The 21,390-nt window shown below is 38.2% G+C and overlaps 1 protein-coding gene across 2 annotated transcripts in view; it reads right to left on the minus strand.

Moving 5' to 3' along the window:
* TRPC4 (transient receptor potential cation channel subfamily C member 4) overlaps positions 1 to 21,390 on the minus strand; it is a 211,806-nt gene that overhangs the window by 9,990 nt on the left and 180,426 nt on the right. For both annotated transcript variants that reach the window (XM_018056677.1, XM_018056676.1), the window contains exons 6-8: positions 13,375 to 13,688; positions 4,955 to 5,150; positions 2,028 to 2,222 (exon numbers count right to left, since the gene is read on the minus strand). In XM_018056677.1, the coding sequence (XP_017912166.1) occupies positions 2,028 to 2,222; positions 4,955 to 5,150; positions 13,375 to 13,688 (705 nt within the window). The remainder of the gene's footprint in view (positions 1 to 2,027; positions 2,223 to 4,954; positions 5,151 to 13,374; positions 13,689 to 21,390) is intronic.

Genomic DNA, 21,390 nt, shown 5'->3' on the forward strand with positions numbered 1-21,390 from the left:
GTGTATGGCTTTTATTTTGGGTCCCAGAAAGTCTTCTTCAGTTGAAATACTGCTATGAGAGAAAGCATAATAAGGTAGTACTAATAATTAATATATTTTGGAGGACTGATTAAATCAATTTCTTACCAATTTTAAGAATAACATGAGAAAAAGGACAAGTCTATTTTGACATGGAAGGGAGGCAGCCAGAGTCTGGCGTCTCTGAAATCTTTTTCTGTTTTTCTCAGGGAAAACATGACTTACTTCCCATGTTGTTCTCATGACATCTTGGATATAACTACACGGTCATGTTAAAAACATCATGTAACACGTATTACAGTAAGATATTCTCATATTGTGTCTCTCACATTAAAATCGAGGCCCTCGAATGGAAACCATACCTTCGTATACCTCTAATTCCTAACTCATCTCCTGGTTTGTGGAAAATGTACAGTAATTGCTTGTTAAATCCAAATCATTATATTTATCTTACAACCATATTTTTCAATAAATTCAACTTATTTTTAAGAGAAAAATTAAAAAATCAGTGATAAAATCTATGAATTAGTATGAGGATTGAAAGATAAGTCTTCATCATAATCTGACTTCCATTTCCAAGATCAGACAGATGCCCAAATTCCAAGTTCATGGAGTGATGGTTTCTAGGAAAGACTATAACTGCCTCTCTTAACTACCCGTTTGCTTTACTTCCCTGCCTGTCAATTTCTCTTTAGAATTAGAGATGACAGGACAATCGATGCCACTTTCAGGAGAGAAAGAACCATTCAATGCTGAGAACAATGCCTCGTAGGCAATGAAGTTCATCAGTAAGAAGGATCACTAAGGGCATAACTAGCAGTCACAAACTCAGTTAAATAAAATTAAAAATGAGTTAATTCTTTAATTAAATAACTGACATCACTTGATAATTCTAACAGAAGGGCATATTAGAATACTTCCAAGGCAATTTCTCTGAGAATACCCAAGTGACTATTGAATGCTACAGTATCAATTTCTAAAACATCACTATGAGAACTTTGAAAATGAGGAAACTTGAGTGAGAAAGCAATGAAGAATGACTTATGTCAGTGGTTTGGTTGGAAAAGTTTAAACCCACGGCTTTTCTGTTGGAGTTGTTTGAGCTCTTGCTTTCCAATATGAAAGAAACGTCCTTAAGGAAGTATAATATTCCAGTATAACAGGGGCATGGCTCTGCATAGTCCTATATTTTTTACAAACACAGCTTCTTGGTATTGAATATAACTGGGGGTGGAAGCAAAATGCTGAGCAACTGAATAGATTCTGAAATCACTGCGCTTGAATATGGGACAGCATTTTTAAGTTATAATAGTTGTTCAGTCACTGAAATGAGAACTTTTTGTCAAGCATTCTGTGTTCTGTGCAGGGGTGTCTGTTAGGCAGTGAGAATATGAGGTGATTGAAACAGACAATTCCCTTACAATCCGGAGAAACAAACAATGAATCAGTCATGCTGAAAGTAACCCGAGGTTATAATTCTGAATAGAACTAGAAATTAATGGGCTAGTTTCCCGAACCTTGAGTGTTGGGTCTAGGAAATGTACAATGTGGTTCATATTAAAGTAATAGTGACCACCCTCAGTGGAGGAAACAAGTTTGTTAAACCATAGTGAACCACAGTTAATCAGGCAGTTTCTGAGACATAATGTTGTTATTTTTAGTCACTCAGTCATGTCCAACTCTTTGTGACCCCACAGACTGTAGCCTGTGAGGCTCCTCTGTCCATGGGATTTCCCAGGCAAGAATACTGGAGTGGATTGTCATTTCCTACTCAGGGGATCTTCCCTGACCCAGGGATTGTGTCCGTGTGTCTCCTGTATTGCAGGCAGATTCTTTACTGCTGAGCCACCAGGGAAGCCCCTTAGACACAATAACTGTGGAATAGATATTCACTGAATGCAACCAATGAGAACAAAAAGGCTAAAATGCAGACATATTCAGTAAAGAATGCAAACATACTCAAGTGCACACACACGCAAAACAGCAATACCAACAGCCTGTGGTCTTACCCCTATCGTTCCAAAACTTTCTGGCTTTCTTCTCATCTTTTTCTTGCACAGGTGTGTCCATATCCATTTGATCAGGTACCAGAGAGACTTGGGGCTCGGGATGACATTGAAGGGGGTAGGAAGAGTACCTCCTTCTTCAAAATAACTCATCCAAAGCTTTGTTCTAGCAAATTTCCATTCTATATCCGCATGGTCCTGAACAGGAGAAAATGACAAGCGCTGACAGGTTTCTTAATAAGGTGAGATAAACCTCACAGAGAGACTGTAGCCTGACTTTGGAGTGGCTCTTGGAACGTTAATACTTTAGACAATGGCTTAGCCTAAAAAGGACTCACAACTCTCTTGTCACTTTTCATCCTTTCCTCTTCTAGGAAACAGAAAGCTAAAATAATTCCATGTTAAAGAGACTGGAGATGAATGACCTGAAGATGAATCTTCATTTCTCATGCATGTAGGCTTACATTAGCTCAGTTTCATTAGATTCTAGCCTCAAGCAGGGCTTTATGTCTTCCCAAGGCCTTGACACCTTGCCTAGGTAGATGCCCACGGCTCATACTTCTGTTGTGTTCAGGAAAATTCTTACTTGATACATTTCCATTTGAATAAACCTTGTCCACCTTTAAGCAACAGGCATAAACTCAGCAGTTCCTCAAATATACAACAGGCCTTTGACACAGCATTGAACCTTGACATAACCTTGGTCAAACAGTACCAGATAAGAGTATGTCTAGTGACCACCCACAAGCCTGAGGTATTCTCCCTGATTGTTTATTAATGATTTCACTTTGTTAATTGCCTGGAAAAACTTAGGAACATTTGCGGCAATTAGATATGGGGCAGTCAGTCTCCTCTTAAATTAGCCACAAATCTTATTTAAGCAGAAAATCTGGAAAGTAGGAGGTGGCAGAAACTGGGCATACATACAAATTCAAAATAGATCATCTTAACCCGTTAATATTGGGTTGGCCAGAAAGTTTGCTAGGGTTTTCTCGCATGATGCTATGGAAGAATCTGAATGAACTTTTTGGCCAATCCAATATTATTTTTAAAACCCTCGAGTTTTAGAGTAGGAAAAATTAGACTATGCTTCATTCTAATATTTCTAAATTGCTGTGTGCTGATGAGTGCATACATTGTTTGCATACATTTCTCCTCTGAATAATGTGGATTTTAGTCTAAACACTGGACAGAGTGTGCTTTCAACGGGCTTCACCATGTCTAGAAAATGCCTGGTCTTCATTGCTTCTTAGCAGACATCTGATTGGATGAATGGATAGATAGATCCTCAGAAGCTGTAGCTTCCCTCCCTTTGTCTCTTCTCTCCCATTCCTATCTCCTTCCCTATCTTTCTAAACAAGCATTAATGAAGGGAAGTAGATACTGTTTGCTGTAGCTGTGGAGAATGGAAATGAGTAAAATTGGCTTCAGGTCATAAAAAAGGCAGTCACACAAGTGAAATGTTGGCCTGTGAGTAGTTTCTGCTCCTTCTCATTCCCAGGGAGTCACAGTTAAGGATTATCCTGACTTCATTATGTTCTGTTACTGCGGTCACAAAGCAGACTTTTCCTTAGTTCAAGGCTTGGGATTCTGAAACGGTCTGTAACAATATTAAACCATCTAGTGATTGGAAAAACTGAAGGTAGAAAGTTCCAGGCTAGTGATGACTAAAGTCATCACTGCTACTCCTCTTGCCATTGTTGTTGCTTAGTCACTAAGTTGTGTCTGACTGTCTGCAACTGCATGGACTACAGCTCTCCAGGCTCCTCTGTCCACTGGATTTCCCCGGCAAGAATACTGGAGTTGCCATATCCTTCTCGCGGGGGTCTTCCCAACCCGGGGTTCAAACACACTTCTCCTGCATCTCCTCAATGGCAGGTGGATTCTTTACCACTGCACCACCTGGAAAGCCCGGGGCCGAAGTATATCCAGTGGGAATACTTCAGTCTGGGAATTCGTAAATAAAATTCATTTATTCTTAATGTCTTAGGCAGTTTTTCATCTGTGACAGGCGTCTTGCTTCCATAAAGAGAGTTTAATTAAAATTAGGAGTGCTGTTTCTCAAAATAACAATAATGACATCCCAGAGAATTACCAATAGACTCAAAGATGCAATATAATTGCAGTTATTTATGGAGTAAATGGGCAACCTATAGTTATTCTTATAAGATGCTACTTGTCTAAAGTATACATATGAAAGTCTTAAGATATATATTTAAGTCTTAAGATATATATTCCAATACAGATTTGTTCTATCACTGTTTCTAATGGCCACAGACACAGATCACTAGTATGCAAGTTCAAAGGGATAAAGGGCTTTGTTGTTCTCATTCATTGCAATATTTCTAGTTCCTAGGACCATCCCTGGCAACAGAATAAGAGCTTAGTAAGATTTTATTGAATGAATGAATAAATAAGCTAAGCTGTTTGCACTCTAGAGTTTCAAATAAACACATACGGTATTGTATATTCCGCTGCAGCATTCAGTGTTATTCCTCAATGACTTTTTTCTGGGCTTTAAGAAACAAAATCCTGTGCTTTTTCACTCAGACTCCTCTCTGGGCTAGCACTTGTACCTTGCAAAGCTGGTATGAGTTTGCTTTTATGAAGATTGTAGATTAGACGGTGAGAGACAATGCAAAACCCAAAGGGCATTATATAGAGATGAGTTGCCTGTTCATAGCCCATACCTCACCTATTGCTTGCCATAGCCAATGATTGCTTCGCAGGTTAGATTTAGTATAATCACATGTAATATGAAAAATTAAATTAGTATATAGCCAAGTATGGTAAAAGTGCTTATAAACATCACATTGTCCATTTATAATTCTGATTTGTTTCATTCATAGCAGTTACAGATTGTATTACCAATTATAATAGGGTGGAGTATAACTAACAACACATTCTAGGAGGGGAGTGATTCAACTTACAGCAATAAGTTGGTAAGAATTATTCATCATAGCTATTAACATGTTAAGCAGGACAACCAGAGAGATGACGTTGTATGTCCCAAACATGGTGGCCCCAACAAACTCGGTGAATTCGTGCTGTGCTTTGACATTGGTCACATATAAGTTGATGAGCCCAAATATTGACCAAAACAGGGACTGGAGTGTCTCAAATAACCTGGAATAAAGATAAAATGACACTAATAACTGTATTAATAGAACCATTATACAGTAAGATTGAATGGTAGAATATGATTACTATTAGGTTATATTTGATTAATTTAAAATAAGCTTAATAAAAAGAATCCAATAATACTGTTTCCTTAATCTGCGCAAATGTGTACCTAACTTTCCCTAGAGCTTTGAAAGCTATTTAGTTTCCTGGACTACCGATGACAAATCAGACCTGTAGCCTGTTTCTATATGACCTTGAGTTAATTGTTTTTACTTTTTCAAATGGTAAGAAAAAAATCAAAAGAAGAGTGATATTTCATGACATGTGAAAATTTTAAATGAATTCACATTTCAATGTGCATAAATAAAGTTTTATTGAAGCACACCCATACCAACTCATTTATCTACTGTCTACAGTTTCTTTTCTGTTACGATGGCAGAGGTGACTAATTGCAACAGAGAACAGATGGCCTACAAAGCCTAAAATATATACTACCTCTCCTTTTCATAACAAGTTTGCAAACTTCTGTCCCAAGGCACTGAGTGACAGTTGACAAATTATAGATCCTTAGGCTTAGTCTTTGAAAAATACAAGTACTTTTACCTGATTTTTCCTTTTTGATTATAAAAGGACTGAAATAGTATTATCACTATGGATTTCCACATTTACAATTAAAGTTGCACAGAGTAAATCCTGTAAGATGACAAGATGTCTCTGAATGCTCAGATAATCAAATTTTCTATTTTTTAATATTTCAGGGAGCATTAAAAATTTTTTTTAATTTACTCCCAAAATGGAAAAAGATGAAGAGTGTCTGAACTCAAATGAAGAACTGTTTCAGTAGGACCATTATAACACCTTAATATAATAAAAGACAACAGAATTAAGAGTCTTTGAGAAATGGTCAAAACAAGACTGTAGTTACATTGTGAAACAAAAGCTGCTGCTGCTGCTGCTGCTAAGTCGCTTCAGTCGTGTCCCACTCTGTGCGACCCCATAGACGGCAGCCCACCAGGCTCCACCGTCCCTGGAATTCTCCAGGCAAGAATACTGGAGTGGGTTGCCATTTCCTTCTCCAGAAAACAAAAGCAAAAAGTATCTTATGCTTGGCATGGTGACTAAGGAGGCAGGATTTCAGTGGCTAAGTGCTCCAAGGAGAGCAAATTCACGTGAGGCCAGCGGTATGGGTTGACATGGAAAGATGAGTTTAAACTATCAGATCTCTTCTCTGTGAACGTTTTATAGCAAGAGAATGAGGTAGTTGTTAGAAGGCACTGAAATGACAGAAGTCACGATGTAGAACAGGATCCCTGGAATTATGAGGAAGCCAAAGTTTTGAGATAGTATACACTAAGAAACAGAATAGAGACTAAATAAGCCAGGTAATAGTAAACCCTGAAGAGAGTAATGTGGAGTAGCTGAGTCATGTTAATATCGATTCTCAGAGTAAAAAATTCCAAGGTCCAGCTCTTGCTAAGGTCAGCCCTTCCTCTGAGAATCTAATGGATATAATCCTGTGATGGATTCTTGTAACAAACTCCTATTACTTGATGCAATCTATGGATTTCTCATCTGGATAACCAGGATAATCCCACTAAGGATGCCTTAATTGGTGTTCAGGATTTCTTTTCTGAATTTTTTTTTTACATAAACCATTTCATATGTTTAATTGTATAATAAAATTTTAATTATAGGATAGGAAATGTAATGGTTCCTTATTGAATTATTTTGCTAATGCTGTTGGACTCTCAGCGGGGCAAATTATCCTAAAGGCTTTAATGTGATCAACCTCAATCAGACCTTGTCTTGTCAGCTGGGACGTACATTGGGAAGAGTTCACCATATAGAATATTTTTTTTAATTTTTGAAAATGTATCATTTATTTTAATTCCATCCTATTTTTAAACTGCATATGTAATCATTTAATACAGTTGACACTTAAGATTTATTCACAGATTTTGTGATTCATTTTTGTACCATTTCTTTTTTTATTTTTTTTTAACTGGAGGATAATTTCTTTACAATATTATATTGGTTTCTGCCATACTTTTAAAGGACAATCAGATGTCAGATTCTAACAATATCAGGGAAAGTTTAATATAATTTATTGGCCTCAGACAAAGGCCACTAGAAGTTAGTCTTTGAAAACTTTCAGAATTGACCCAAGGCCATGAGTTCTTTATTTTCAGTAGCTTTAAGGACAGATTCTAAGATTAATCACAGAATCATTGGCTTCAATGCAAAATGATGTTGTTCTTCCTAAATAGTGTACATTCTCACTGTGAATATAAAGTATAATTCAACTGGTTTTTTCCTAACCTCAATAGCAGTTCAGAGAAAAGTTACATGAATGATATAATTAATTGTATAAAATGTTGCCACATAAATCTCATAGCAGTTACTATAAAAAATCTGATAATCACTTAAGCAAAAATACAGAATAATATCTTGGGAAAACAAAATAGAGACCTAAAATTTTGCATATGAATTGGGTTTTAAATGATCCTTGAAAAGGATGTGATTTGAACTCCGGAATCTACAGGCTGTTTTTCAGTTTTACTGTCTACCATATATTAATAATATGTCACATGCATAATGCCTTTAGCTTAATAATTATATGTATGAGAGGTGTGATTATAATTTGTATAAATGCGGTTTATATTGGAAGCTTTATGGGGAATCTCTGATGGTTTTTCTTTTTTTTCTTGAATCAGTTTTAATTTCCTTAATATGCTATATAATTAGGACAAATGCCAACAACATTTTATAGTTTCATAGCAGATTAGACCGTATCATATTGGATGAAAAAAGGAAAAAATAAGATCCTGTTTTTAAATGACTTAAATGTTAATAACATTCATTAAAAACAACACTAAGTCAAAATTCAAAAAAAAAAAAAAGGAAAAAAAAAGAAAAGTAAAAAAAAAAAATTCAAATAAAAAAGGGATATAGAGTAAATGGATTGTAATGGTTAAATAATTCTGATTTTCTTCTACCTAAATAAGAACTCAGAGAAGGCAATGGCAACCCACTCCAGTACTCTTGCCTGGAAAATCCCATGGATGGAGGAGCCTGGTAGGCTGCAGTCCATGGGGTTGCTAGGAGTCGGGCATGACTGAGAGACTTCACTTTCACTTTTCACTTTCATGCATTGGAGAAGGCAATGGCAACCCACTTCAGTACTCTTGCCTGGAGAGTCCCAGGGACAGAGTAGCCTAGTGGGCTGCCGTCTATGGGGTTGCACAGAGTCGGACACGACTGAAGCGACTTAGCAGCAGCAGCAGCAAATAAGAACTATTCATCATTAGGATATTAGCAGACTCTTGGCAAAACATTTATTTACATATTTAATTAAAATTTGAAAACAAGAAAATTCAAAATAAGATGACATTTTATGGTTAATTCTGAATTTCATTCTTATTTTTATTTTCATTTTTTCAGTTGAACGAATCAGAAGTAAGATTTGCAGAATAGTTCCACTTAACCAAAATATATGTACTTTTAGATGAATCAAGACCCTGGTATCAGGACACTGGTATTTCTTAGTTAATTTTCATATTGCATGAATTAAAAAATCAATCTAAGTTAATATTTCAAAGCCATTGTTTCTAAAACTGCTTTCATAATTATTGATAACAACATTGCCCATAAAATGATGAGCCATTAGCTACATCACATTTCAGATTGCCATTATGGGACAATATTTTCCTAATTCTATGGAAAGATAAGCACAGAAAGCCCAGGATAATGCCACACTTAATCAAAGCACAGTTAGCATGACATCTTGGTTAAAGACTAAAATCTGGCAACTCCTATAGCATTTCCATCCTAAAGGTAATATTTTGTCTCCTGCTTCTTGAGGCTATCTTTCAGTTCCTGAAAAAAAGCTTGCTCCCCAGTTAAATACTTATAACAAGAGAAAGAGAACAAGTGGGGGGCGGGGGGAGGGGAGTCATGTATTCCACAGCTGAATTTTCCTCTATTCTCTGAGATGAAACCAATGAGGAAATATAAATGAATACAAGACATTTGACTTGTTTCATTCCTAGTTTATAAGAAATAAAATATATTAAAACAAAGTATGACCTCAGTTGGCCAGTTCCAGTTATCAGGAATGCAGCTCCAATCAACATTAATGGCTTTTTTCTTAGTGAGAAAATATCTGTCATGAAGTCCATGCCTCCGTATTCATAAGAAAGCAAGCCTCTTACCCAGACTATTGATTTAAAATTGTATGCAGATTACTTTCAGTGACTAAACATTTGGTGTCTTTTAGCAACATGTAGTTCTATCCACATCAGAGAGAAAACAAGCTGGAACCATTAAAGGAGTAGAAGAAGGGCCCCCCTGCTGGTGGGCAAATGCATGGAGAGACACAGAAGGCAGATCACAGCCTGTTCCCACTGGGAGCTCACAGTCAGGAGGGGATCAGAAAGGCATCCGGAAAACGTACATCTGAGATGGGTTTTGGAATCCAGAATAAAACTTCGCCAAGTAAGAGGGCAGAACAAGAGCATTCTGAGATGAGAGAATAGTATGACCTTTTTAGGGACAGCTTAACCCATTAGAAGATGTTGAAGAGTAATGTGTTATTGGGGAATTGAGAAAAGATGAAGCTAGAAAAGGAAGCCAGGGGCAGACCTCTGAGGACTCGGTATGTCAAGCTAAGAAATCTGACTGAATCCAATAAGGAACAAGAAACTATTGAGATATTTTAAATACAGGAGTGTCAAGATTTTGGTTTAGAAAGATCATGCAGGCAACGGGACAGAAGACATGTCAAGGAAGGCAGGGACCAGGGGCCAGGGAACTTGGATTTAGGCAGAGGGGAGTGAGCAAGGGAAGAGGGCCCGAGATGAAAAAGAGCAGCAGTAGACATGTGCAGACTGACTGTGCGTGGCAGGGGTGTGGGGACGGGGGGGATCTAGTTTTTGATTTAAGTATCTGGATGGGTTGTGGTAGCATTGACTAAGAAAAGGAGTTGAGGAGGAGGAAGAAAAATGTTTTGAGAGACTCTCATGAGTTTTCTGTGATTGGGTTTCGATGTTTAGGACATTTGCATGAAGAGCTGTGCAAAAGACAGTTGGACTTACAGATCTTAGGGAGAAAGGTCTGTGCTAATGGTGTAAACTGAATACAGAAGTTGTCTCTTAGACACATAAGGCCAAATCTATCAGATGAGTTTTTGCAGAGATGCGGAACAGGGTTGAAGGATAGTTAGTAAGGCAGATTAATATTGAAAAGCAATCATTGTGGGACTTCCCTGGTGGTGCAGAGGTTAAGAATCCACCTTACAAAGCAGGGGACTTGGGTTCAGTCTCTGATTGGGAAGCTATGATCATGCATGCCATGAAGCATGGCCAAAATAAAAAGAAATCATACTAGTTACTCTTTGTAACTTTGAACAAAAATAATTCGTTGCTCGCAGATTTACCATCTGCTCTCTGGGGAAAAATTCAGGTAGAACACCTGATTTACTGGTGTTGAATGATTTGAACCTATAATCTTTGACTGATATGCCCTTATTGGTTGCTTTTCATGGTAATAGAGCAAAGTCATTGGTCAGCATATGCTAAAATAATGCATAAGCCAAGTTATTCAACATGTTTGATTTTAGAAGAAAATTTATATTAAATATTTTGCATCAGATTCTCTAGCCATATTCTCCTAGACACATATTTAAATGAGCTCACAATATGTAAACATTTGGGGCTTCCCACGTGGCAGAGTGGTAAAGCATCTGTCGATGCAGGACATGAAGGACAGGCAAGTTTGATCCCTGGGTCGGGAAGATCCTATGGAGAAGGAAATGGCAACCCACTCCAGTATTCTTGCCTGGAAAATTCCATGGATAGAGGGGCCTGGTGGGTTATAGTCCATGCGGTCACAGAGAGTCACACACAACCGAACGACTAAACACAAGCACACACAACACAGATTAGCATTTACCACAAAACCAGTAACAGAGCAAGCAGATTTCTGAGAATCTCATGGATCATAAATTAGGATGGGATTAGGTAGAACCCTTGTTAACTGCAGATGAATAAGATGTCTGGAAATGGGTTGGGTCTTGGAACCACAGGTGTTCCCTGAATTAAACAAGACCTGAGGAGGAAACTCAGTTCTAAGGGCTGTGTGGAAGTTTTTTCTGGAAGACAAAGCATGGATTCAGAAGGATGTGACTGCAAATATCAACAGGGTGGTCTTAGCAAACAGTCTGTATTGGAGCACACAGCACAGAGTAACTAGGGAGTTGTGAAAGATAGAGCATGGAAAAAGGATCTCTCTTTCCATCAGAAATCCAGAAGGCCAATCAGCAGGCAGACAACATCCAGGAACTTTGTTACAGGCAGAATTTGAGCCTAAGAAGCAGAGGTTGGTGGGATCTACGACTGTGAATTCCTTATCCTTATTGCCAGGGGCAGATTGCCACGTCTAGGATCATAAGTGAATGGAAAAAGACAAGTGCTGATATTAAAACTGAGACACAGTCCAAAGCCATTCATTACCGAGATGTTGCTGCAAAGGGTTTCAATGAATTGCTGCTGAACTGGTGAGAAAAGAGCAAGAGGAAGAAGACAAAGCAGGGCAAGCTGGGTGGACGGGAGAAACTGCTTAAGCTCAGGAGAATAAAGAGGCTGGAGCAAGTGATGAAGTGACAAGGTGGAGCTGCGATGACTTTTTTTCTTTATGATTCGTGGTTTGTATCAGATCTATCTCTGAATGGATTTGAGGCAGCTAAGACTGCAATGAAAACTTATGTGCAAATAATCAGATGTTGATGGATTAGAGTGAGGTTTTAAATACTGGGATCACAGATAAAACAAATACAGAACTGAGCCAAGAAGACTATTTTAACCAAAAGTAATTTAGTTTATGGGACGTTACTGATTTCCTCCCACTGGAGAAATTACTGCACTCTTTTAGATTACATAAAATTCTAGAATGGCCAATGAAGGGCCATTTGACTTTCAAAGACACCTTCCAAATGACCATGTGTTCATGTGATTACTGTGGAGAGGAAGACCACCTAACTTCCCAATTCATCCGCTAATTCAGTTTATCACAGTGGGAAGGAAGTAGACACAGGAACGTATTAGGGCTATGTGAGCCTGAAATGCCGTGGCCATGAACGTGTGCTGTCAGCAAGCCTGATTGTGAGAAGTACAGAAGCTTGACACCAGACATGACGCTCATCAGCTGTAAGGACACAGAGTTTTATGCACATCAGAATCATGGCCTAGGTTAGCCTGAGGTCTCTAGTTTGAATTATTTCCCCATGTTTAGACTTTGTGTTAGGGAACCTGGGAATAACAGAGACACGTGAAGGGACTTCAGTATCTGGAAAACACCTGAGCAAAGATTGAAAAGCATTTGGATTTTCTTCCATGACTGGTTTTCCATAAATTCTCTCTGTTAACGTGCTTGTACGCCGTCACTAGACACAGGTTCCTTTCCACTCCACATTTTATATTTTTAAAATATATTTCTCCATTTATTTGAAGTGAAAGGGAAAGTCACTCAGTTGTGTCCGAATCTTTGAGACCTCATGGACTATACAGGAATTCTCCAGGCCAGAATACTGGAGTGGGTAGCCTTTCCCTTCTCCAGGGGATCTTCCCAACCCAGGGATCGAACCCAGGTCTCCCATGTTGCAAGCAGATTGTTTAGCAGCTGAGCCACAAGGGAAGCCCCAAAATACTAGAGTGGGTAGCCTATCCCTTCTCCAGGGGATCTTCCCAACTCAGGAATCAAACGTGGGTCTCCTACATTGCAGGTGAATTCTTCACTAACTGAGGTATCAGGGAAGCCCCTCCATTTATTTAGGTCTTCTCTAATTTCTCTCAGCAATGTTTTTGTTGCTGCTGCTGCTGTTGTTGTTGTTTTTTTTTTTTTTTTTGGTGGTGCCATACGACATGTGATATTTTAGTTCTCTGTCCAGGGATCGAAGCCATGGCCCCTGCTATGGAAGTATGGAGCCCTAACCACTGAACCACCAGGGAATTTTGCTCTGTTCCACCTTATAAAACAGTATACATAGCTATCTTTTATATGAGCTCATTTAAAAGAAAAGACCATTTTACTAAAACTTAGATGTAGTAGATATCTCTGTTTTCCCCACTGAGCACAGTGTTTCTTTGCAACCACTTGTCATGGTTCAATTTCAAAATGTAAATACCCTTTAAATTCTACCGACATTTCCAAGGGAAAAGTCCATGAGACTTACGTTGAAAAGGCGTTATTCTGCTTTTCACATCGTATGCCTTTGCAGCTTAACCCTTTTGTTTCTTCATAATAGAAGTACAACTGGTTTAGGCCATTAGCAAATGCTAGCAGCACAAGGCAGTAGATGAACAGAAACTTCAAGATGTCCAGGAGCATTCTTCCCAGAGATATTTGCAGAGGTCCCAGGTGAGAATTTGCAGTGAACAGTGAGATCAGACGCAGGGAACTGAATATATTTGCAATTGCAAACAAAGCTTCAGCCACCAGCGTGGGGTGCCACATGTCCCAAGATTCACGTGGATTAAGAGCACTGTACTGGAGAAAAGAGAGAAACAAGGAGAAAATAAAATATGAAACAAACACATACATACAAATCTGTCAAGCCAGGCCAGGATGATTTTTTTCAGGTAGCTTTAGCACTATGACCTATTGGCAGGAAGCTGATGTATTCCATGAAGGTGGCAGCACTTCTAATCTACACAAAAATAAGAAATTTACTAAAGGAACTTATAAAGGGTGAGCTTTAATCAAAGCGACCTTCCTAGTCTGTCCTTGTCATTTGCAGTCTTTGCTAATCTGTGAATTACATCTGTCCTTGATCTTTGCAATAGAACTATTAAAAAAAGAAAAGGAAAATGTTACATAGGAAAAAAAAACAATAGTTTGATTTTATATTGGGAAAAATAGAGATATCATAATAAAAAAGAAAACTACCTTATAAAGGAAAACTGCTACACTTTGAACAAAATCAATGACTTCACTTACCATATTTGACACATTTGTCTATTCCAGAGGCATCCATGTTGGACTCAAATGACCTATAAATGAGTGGAAGTAGTGGCCGTGGACGTAGTAATGATGAATGTGGGCATCACCATTAATATTTTGTATCTGTTATAGTCTAAATGTACATAAAACCTAAGTTGGAAATCACTCAGGCAGTCAATGGATTGCTGCTTTTAATATTTCACGGGTAGAAAGTGTGATATTTGTCTGAACATTCCCTAATTAGATAAAACATTTGATTTGAGAAAAATATTTGCTACATTAAACTTTGATCAGCAATTATTTTTAAAGTATGATTAAAATGTCAGCTTTGAACTATTTTGATATCAGACTATAGAAAGAGCACATTGAAATTTATCCCTTGTAATCTTAAAGTAGATTTGTATTCTTATCAAGAAAAGGTCAAATACATGTTGAAATGCTACATTATGAACATCTATTGTTATACCTTTATAAGAACTGAACAATAAGTTATTCTCTTTTTCATATACATCACTAAAAATGTCTAGACAACTGCATTTTTCCCCCTAATGATCATGTAGGGAAAAAAAATTACTACTCTATGAGTACCATCAGAATATTTCTATTCTTTTTATATTGCATTTTATACCAAAGACCTTTACAAATGTTAATTAATTCTCTTGAAAGTAATAGATAGTATTTTTTTAAATCTCCTTGGGGAGAAAATACCGCAGAAGTTCTTGATTTTGTTCAACACTCAGATGCCTGCTTGAGTGACAATTTAAAACAATCAAGTTTGAACTAGAAGGAAATTATTTTCTATTTTTAAATCCTGATAACTCTTCTTAAGCATTTCCACACATGGCTTCAGCATAAAATAGCTAAAGACTGAGATACAGGAAAAAGAAAATAAGATTTTTGATTCATTGTAATGAGTATTAGAGTAACGGTTTGCAGTATCAAACCTCACCTAATTCTCTCCAGTTCCTTCCCGCCACCCTGTATTTTATACCACCTTTTCCTTCAAAGACTAAGATAACATTAACCCTCCTTTTCTCATTCTCTTGAAAGATACACATATTTTAGTAGAGAATATCTACCCTTCTGTTGATGGCTAATCATCTCTCTCTCTTTTAACTTATATGGCTGAGGACCATACCTCAAAATGTACAAAATACTAAACAATAAGCATTCTTAAAGATGTAACTGGAAAAAAAAAAAAAGATGTAACTGTTTTCTTGGAATTTCTCACCACATTTAACACTGCAGGTCCTAGGTGCTCAAGAGACGTTTTATCCCATCAAGTATTCATGCATGGAAAAATGAGGATGAAAGAAACAGATAATTATAATAAAAATGCTCTGACAGATGAACACTAACTGCTGTGGGAACAGAGAAGAGAAAGTGACGCATTCTATCTGGCGCTGAGACTGGCAATGAATAGAGATTATATGTTGTTCAAGCTCGACGGATCTTTGATGTTACTGATTTGGGAGAATGGGAATTCTAACATGTATACTATCATGTAAGAATTGAATCGCCAGTCCATGTCTGACTCAGGGTGCAGCATGCTTGGGGCTGGTGCATGGGGATGACCCAGAGAGATGTTGTAGGGAGGGAGGTGGGAGGGGGGTTCATGTTTGGGAACGCATGTAAGAATTAAAGATTTTAAAATTAAAAAAAAAAAATGAATCTAGTGGAGATGCCATTCCTTGTTCTAGGCATCATAGCCCTTTTGAGCTAGTAGGATGTAAAATCCATCATCTCATGGTCACTGACTCCAGCTCTGCTATTGACTTACTGTACTTTAGAACCCTTCTTAGCAAATTCTGTCAGCTGGGGCTTGCAAAATCATAAGAGGATGGTTTCCATTTTGCAAATGAGATGCTAGCTTCTGACCCTATATAATTATCCAGGAGTGTTTCAGGGTCCAGCACTCCAGATAAATGATGAGAAACAATGCTACGTGAATATGTTCATGTTTATACCTGGTCGGGGCATCTTGAGAAAAATATTGCTGGTATTTGGGTTAAAGGAGGGCTTCCCTGGTGGCTCAGAAGGTAAAGAATCCTCCTGCAATGCGGGACACATGGATTCGATCCCTGTGTTGGGAAGATTCCCCTGGAGGACGGCGTGGCAACCCACTCCAGTATTCTTGCCTGGAGAATCCCCTGAGGACAGAGGAGCCTGATAGTCTGCAGTCCATGAGGTTGCAAAGAGTCGGACACGATTCAACGACTAAGCACAGGGTTAAAGGATGTTTGAATGAAGACTTGGAAATTAAAGAGAGAGACTTCCTGAGAGACTGAGAAATATCTCCCCTGGAACCATCTGCTTACAGTCTAAGGATAATAATCCAGGGGGACCTTTGCCTCCCCAGAGAGAACTTGTTCACTTTAGAAGGTTAAGGTCTTTCTCTTTCCGTCTCCAGGGGGAATATGGGCAGCAGGCACAGCTGTACTACATAAGCTCTGAGATGCATTATTCCCCCATTGCTGTCCTGTGATACAAACTCATGTATGTGGAGGACACATCTGGCTTCTCTTCTGTTGCCCTGTGTGAGCCTGGAGCACGGGGGACCAATGTGAAGACTGTTCTGTAAGTAAAGAATTTATCTGTTCTCTGACCCAGAAACCTTGTTTCCTGTTAGCAATAAACTGAGATATAAAATTCTAGGAATTCTCTCTTGATTTCATTTTTTAAACTTTACTCTAATTTTTCTTCTGCCATTCACATCTATGTACATTTCATTTTGGTTTTAAACAAGGGCATTATTTTATGAAGCAATTTTAAAATTTCTTTCAAACCAAGCTATCCTGTGGCTCTGTACAGAAAAGTGGTCATTTTGCAGTGATTAAACATATTTTCCACACCTACTATTAGGAATGAAAAGATTAACTTGAATTTTAAAGTTTCCTTTGGCTTTATTTTCTAAAAATTATTCACAAGGTCTATACTCATGTTTCATCTTTGTATGTTTGCCTCCAGCCAGAGTGATGGCTCTCGTCAATCTTCTTAGCAGGCTCTGCTTCTTCACTTGCACCTTAAATATCGAGTTCACTTCTCAGACCCCTTCTCTTCTTATTCTTTCTACTCTCCCTGGAAATTTCCTGTGATTTCAGTTGTCACTTATATGCTAATAACTCCCAGTTCCTCATCTCCAGCCCAGAAGTTGCACTTACATTCATATTTTATATTCTCTTGCCTCTTGACATTTTCTCTTAAATATCTCATGGGTGTCTCAAACTCACAGGTCAGAATTGAAACTCATCCTCTTTTCATCCTCAAACACCTTCACAATTCATGCTTTTTCATCTCAGTGGATGGCAGCAAATTACCTAAGGCAGCATTTGAGGTTGATCCTAGAGTCCTTCCTAGCAAACTCCCGGCCTTTGAAACCAAAATCTTATATATGTCCTTACTCCTCTACATTGGTATCCTCACTGTTAAAAAAGTTTCCTACAAAAGGAACTTTTGTAGGAAATTTACTTCTGTAGGAAATCTATTCCCTACAGAAATGATTATAATAGCCTTCTAACTCTTGTCTCTGCCTTGAATCTTGTCCCTACAATCATTTATTTCCTCCAGATCATCTTTTAAAAGGACCAATCAGGCAATCTGGCTTAATGTTCTTGAGTGACGCCAATGTCCTCATGATGAAATTCCATTTCCCAACATGTCACGTGAAGCCTCTGGAATCTGAGACTTGACTTCCTTTTGAGATTGACTTTCCATTTGTACCCAATTAGGTGCTTACTGCTCTGGCTCAAACCTTCAATTCTGGCCATTCTCCAAACTACCCTCACATTCTCACCAAAATGCCTTTCTATGAATCCTGGACCCTTTGTCTAAAAAAATGGGTTTGAATTCTAATTATTTTGATTCTTTGGCTACTAATCACTTATCAAATATGTGTTGAGTGCATACTCTGTGTCAGGCAATATCTTCAGGGTTCACAGTGGTAATCGAACAAGCTATAACTCATGCCATGCAGGCTTACAATACAGTGAAGAAGACAGATATTAAATAGGCAGTGCTTTCTTTCCTTTGAGAAGGTCTTTTGTACTGCAGATGAGTGGACACTAGGGCCCTGCTGACCAGAGCTGGCAATTCCATGTTAGAGAGAAATCAAGAGATATGTACACACTTTTAGCTCTTTGAGGACCGGAAATTCCTGTTTTCCTTTTTCTCTCATGGATTTGCTTATAAATTATAAACCTACCATAGTTTGACTTTGCCTTAAGCCTCAATTTATATTTAGATTCTTTGTAAGGAACTTGCTCCTATGCAGACCCAGAAAACAGAATATTTACCTTTGAGTTCCTTGTCAGATTTCCATTTTGGGAGCTTTGTCTAATGTGTTTTTGGTATTGGACATCTAATAGAGTGTTTTATATGTGACAGAAGTTCAAAAAGCATTTTCGGGTGGAGAATTGTAGACATATTCTGAAGTATGATTGTTAGAAAAGATGGATCATTTGTAGAAATGTGAGCATCTTAATATAGCTGGGTTGCAGAGGCTTTGGGAATAGTGATAAGAGAAAGCTGAAGCCAGATCATGAACACCTTAGCAGAAGGGGAAGACGGATTGCATCATAATAGTGGGTCCTAAGTTCCTTGAATATAGGAAAAGTTCATCTTTATATTCTCTAGAGCCTGATGCATACTCATAAAAGTCAAGTATTCAAAATGAATAATAATTAAGTTGAGGCAAAGTGAAAACATTTGTCCTACAAAATTAAACAGAAAATGTATGCTGGTTTTAATGCTTGATTTGTAAGGTGAAAACGTTTCCCCTCCTACAAATTGGTTAGATAATTAAGAAGTGGAAGACAATAGGAAGGCGTATGATTTTCTCCTGTGGTAGATAATACTATGCAACTCATATTTAAATATCTACAGCTCTGTCATAAAACTAAAGAATATTTAGAAAAATTCATGATTTGGAGAATTCATTACAGTTGTAACATTTGTGAAATGGAAACATTAGCCTTCTTTCTAGCTGAAAAGAAGAGGGACAAATGAGGTAAATACTATTTAGAAGAATGGTGCTATGAAAACTTCCAGCAAGATCATTGAAAGAAATGTTCTTATTCCTAATCATGTTGATTTCTGAAAATATTATTTACACAGTGGACGAGGCATAGGATTGCAATCATTTCTGCAAAATGACAGAAGATAGACATAAGAGACAAGTTATACATAGGAAAAGGGACTAGGTAATATTTAGGAGAAAACGATTCCTAATGAAGATAAACTAACATTTTCCAAGGGTGTCCAGGCATCAACAAGCTCTAGATTGACTTAACATTTTATACATGGTGAGAACAAGAAATGATTGACAAACCTTCTCCTTCAAAAATTAAAAGCAAATTTTAAAAAGCTACAATCCCTAAGCTGTGAAATGCTAATGAATCAAGGCATTTAAGGCAGAACCACAAAGCCTTGTGGGGAAGGAGAATCCTAAAGTCACGTTAATTTCAGTGTTCTCTTTGTATAATCTAATGCTGTTTCATTTTAATCAAAATAAAAAACAACTGAGTGCTTATATTAAACTCAGTTATATGGCATTAAATGTGTTTATTAATGAGATCCTCTCAAAACATTGTCTGGAATTTGATTATTCCTGTCATCTTACAGAGAAGAATGGTGGGTGAGGCATAGGTTCAGTTCAGTTCAGTTCAGTCGCTCAGTCATGTCCGACTCTTTGTGACCCCACGAATTACAGGGCGCCAGGCCTCCCTGTCCATCACCAACTCCTGGAGTTCACTCAAACTAATGTCCTTCGAGTCGGTGATGCCATCCAACCATCTCATTCTCTGTCGTCCCCTTCTCCTCCTGCCCCCAGTCCTTCCCAGCATCAGAGTCTTTTCCAATGAGTCAACTCTTCGCATGAGGTGGCCAAAGTATTGGCGTTTCAGCTTCAGCATCAGTCCTTCCAAAGAACATCCAGGACTGATCTCTTTTAGAATGGACTGGTTGGATCTCCTTGCAGTCCAAGGGACTCTCAAGAGTCTTCTCCAACACCACAGTTCAAAAGCATCAATTCTTCGGCGCTCAGCTTTCTTCACAGTCCAACTCTCACATCCGTACATGACCACTGGAAATACTATAGCCTTGGCTAGACGGACCTTAGTCAGCAAAGTAATGTCTCTGCTTTTTACTATGCTATCTAGGTTGGTCATAAACTTGTCCCAAATCACACTGGTAGAAAGTGGTACAGGCAGTAGTCATACCAAGTATGAATCAGAGCCCAGATCACAGCTTTGGCCAAAAGGACCCTTTTGCATGTTAAAAAAAAATCTCCAGGAGGATAAATTGCAAAACGATGAACCAAATAAGAATGGCCCTTCTGCTAGACCATGAGGTTCTCTCCCTACAGACCAGTTACAGAAGGATCTCCCTCTTGAAGGACTGATAGTTCATTTGTTCTGGATCCATCACTTGACCCAGATGACCAAAGGTTAGATTTTTGCTACCATTTATGCACCCATATCAGAAGACAGAACCTGGGCAATTCCACGTTATAACCCCTTGGTCATCTTGCCTGCACCATCAGAAGTGAACTATTTACTGGGGAGCAGCATCAAGATCATCCTGGGATCCCACCTATGATCCTAGCCTTCATAATAACAAATCACGTGTCTTGTGGATCTTACCTCCTAATTTTTTTTTTTTTCCTAAAGCCAACCTTCTATTAACTTCTCCTGTGTCCACTGCTCTACTTCAGGTAATCATCATCATTTGACTCATTCCATTTCAGCATCATTAATGGTTCCTCTTTATCTTAGGATTCAAACCGTATAGGATGATCTAGAAAGTCCTTCCCATCCTCACCCTGCCCCAGTTTCCTGGACCATCCCTCTGAATTAGTGACCTCCTTTATACTCTCAGACTCATGCATATTGTGTCTCTTCTCCCACGGACATTTATGAATGTTCATGGACACAATACATGCTCACTCACTCTGTCCTCTAAATCATTTCAAGACACTGCCAGCCAAATTTAGTTCCTTCCATGATGCCACCAAGGTCCCTGTGGTACACCTATCACACTGTAAGGTCTTCATGTGCATTTCTCTTTCCTTTCTGTGAACTGCTTGAAGGCAGGGGCTGTATCACCAGTGTCTTTGCATTCTCAACAAATAGATGGAAAGCCAGTTTCTTAATGTGACTCCATAAATTCTCATTGCTTGATTCACAAAATGACTGTTTGCCTCATTTATGGCAGTCTATTTTTGTGCAGAAATAACGCTTCTTTTCCTGAAATC

The sequence above is a fragment of the Capra hircus genome, chromosome 12 (assembly GCF_001704415.2).
Source record: "Capra hircus breed San Clemente chromosome 12, ASM170441v1, whole genome shotgun sequence".
NCBI lineage: Eukaryota > Metazoa > Chordata > Mammalia > Artiodactyla > Bovidae > Capra > Capra hircus.